This window comes from Manacus vitellinus, unplaced genomic scaffold (assembly GCF_001715985.3).
Source record: "Manacus vitellinus isolate BGI_N305 unplaced genomic scaffold, ASM171598v3 scaffold_45_pilon, whole genome shotgun sequence".
NCBI lineage: Eukaryota > Metazoa > Chordata > Aves > Passeriformes > Pipridae > Manacus > Manacus vitellinus.
The window spans coordinates 1081552-1082912 of record NW_021940571.1 but is presented as its reverse complement, the minus strand read 5'-3'; the positions used below and the strand labels follow the sequence as shown (position 1 = coordinate 1082912).

Below are 1361 nucleotides of genomic sequence, written 5' to 3'. Positions count from 1 at the left end.
AGGGGGCTCAGGGCAGGCCGTACCGGAATCCCTGCTCCCGGATGGCGAAGGCGGGCGTCTCCAGCGGGAAGATCTCGGACTGGACGAAGAGCTCCCGGACGCGCCGGTCGATGACCTTCCCGTACTGCGCCCCCGCGTCCAGGATCACCACGGCCCCCTCGTAGTGGTGCTGCCCATCCTTGAGCTCTCCCCCGGCGTTCTCGGGCTGCGAACGGCACCCACGGCAGCTTCCATCAGCTTCCCAAACCAGAAAGGTTGGAAAGGGCCGTGGTGATCATCAAGTCCAACCATCAGCCCAACACCACCACCACCACGTTCACCTTAAACCTCATCCATCCCCAAGTGCCACATCCACACGTTTCTCGAACACTTCCAGGGATGGCGACGGCACCGCCGCCCCGGGCAGCCTGTGCCAGCGCTTTACAACCCTTCCCACAAAGAAATTTCTCCTAATATCCAATCCAGACCTCCCCTGGCTTCACAGTGACACGCCGCAGACCGCAGACTAAGCCAGACCTCTTCAACAACCAACATCTGCAAAGCTTTGCTAATTAGCTTATGCTAATTCATGATTAAAATGATAAAGGCTAGCCAAGAAACTTCTAAATGAAAAAAATCCTCGAGTTTATGAGGACCGTGAGATGCACTGGCACAGCACATCCCTCCCAAACAGCCACACAAACACGACATCCCCATCCCCCAAACCAAACAGGGCACAAATTAGGGAAGAAAAATGCTAATACGCTAATGAAGGCAGGGCTTTCCATAAATAAGAGCTCATATGCTCTGTTCACCATCTGCAGCCACTGCAGCTTTTTCTGTTTCCAGTTCCACATAAACCCCAGCACAGCCCATGGTAAGTAAGAGCATGTGCCTTTTTCTCAGGCAAACCAGCTCAAAGTCAGAAGGAAAATGTTTTTCCCCATCATAGGCTGAACTTTCACTTGACATTACCTCCTGGGGAGGATAAAAAAGGAGAAATTGAGAACAAATGTCACTGCTAAATCATTTTTAAAGAAGTCTGCATTCAAGCAGATTGCACATCAGAACAAAGCACTGGTTCTCTCTGAGTCCATCATGTCTGAATTGGCTGGCCAACTCCAACTCTGAAAGAGGGCTAAAAAGCACAAGAAGTTTCTTTAAAAAAAAAAAAAAAGTGAAAAGAGGCCGCTATTCCATGGAAGTGTCCTTCCTGGGGGATATTCAAGGAAGAATGAACACAACCACGCTCTAAGACACCTGAAAATTCATGCAGAAAAAAATTTTGCTGCTTGAAGAAATTACTCTGGGGTGTTTTTCTCTTAACTTAAAGCTCATACTGCTTCCTGGTCAATGCAGTTTGATGAAGGAAAAACTGGGAA

At 49.2% G+C, this 1361-nt stretch overlaps 1 protein-coding gene across 1 annotated transcript in view; it reads right to left on the bottom strand.

The window, feature by feature from the left end:
* GMPS (guanine monophosphate synthase) overlaps positions 1-332 on the bottom strand; it is a 20768-nt gene extending 20436 nt beyond the window's left edge. The window contains exons 1-2 of the mRNA XM_029962314.1: positions 321-332; positions 24-205 (exon numbers count right to left, since the gene is read on the bottom strand). Of these exons, the coding sequence (XP_029818174.1) occupies positions 24-205; positions 321-332 (194 nt within the window). The remainder of the gene's footprint in view (positions 1-23; positions 206-320) is intronic.
* Positions 333-1361: the final 1029 nt, after the last annotated feature.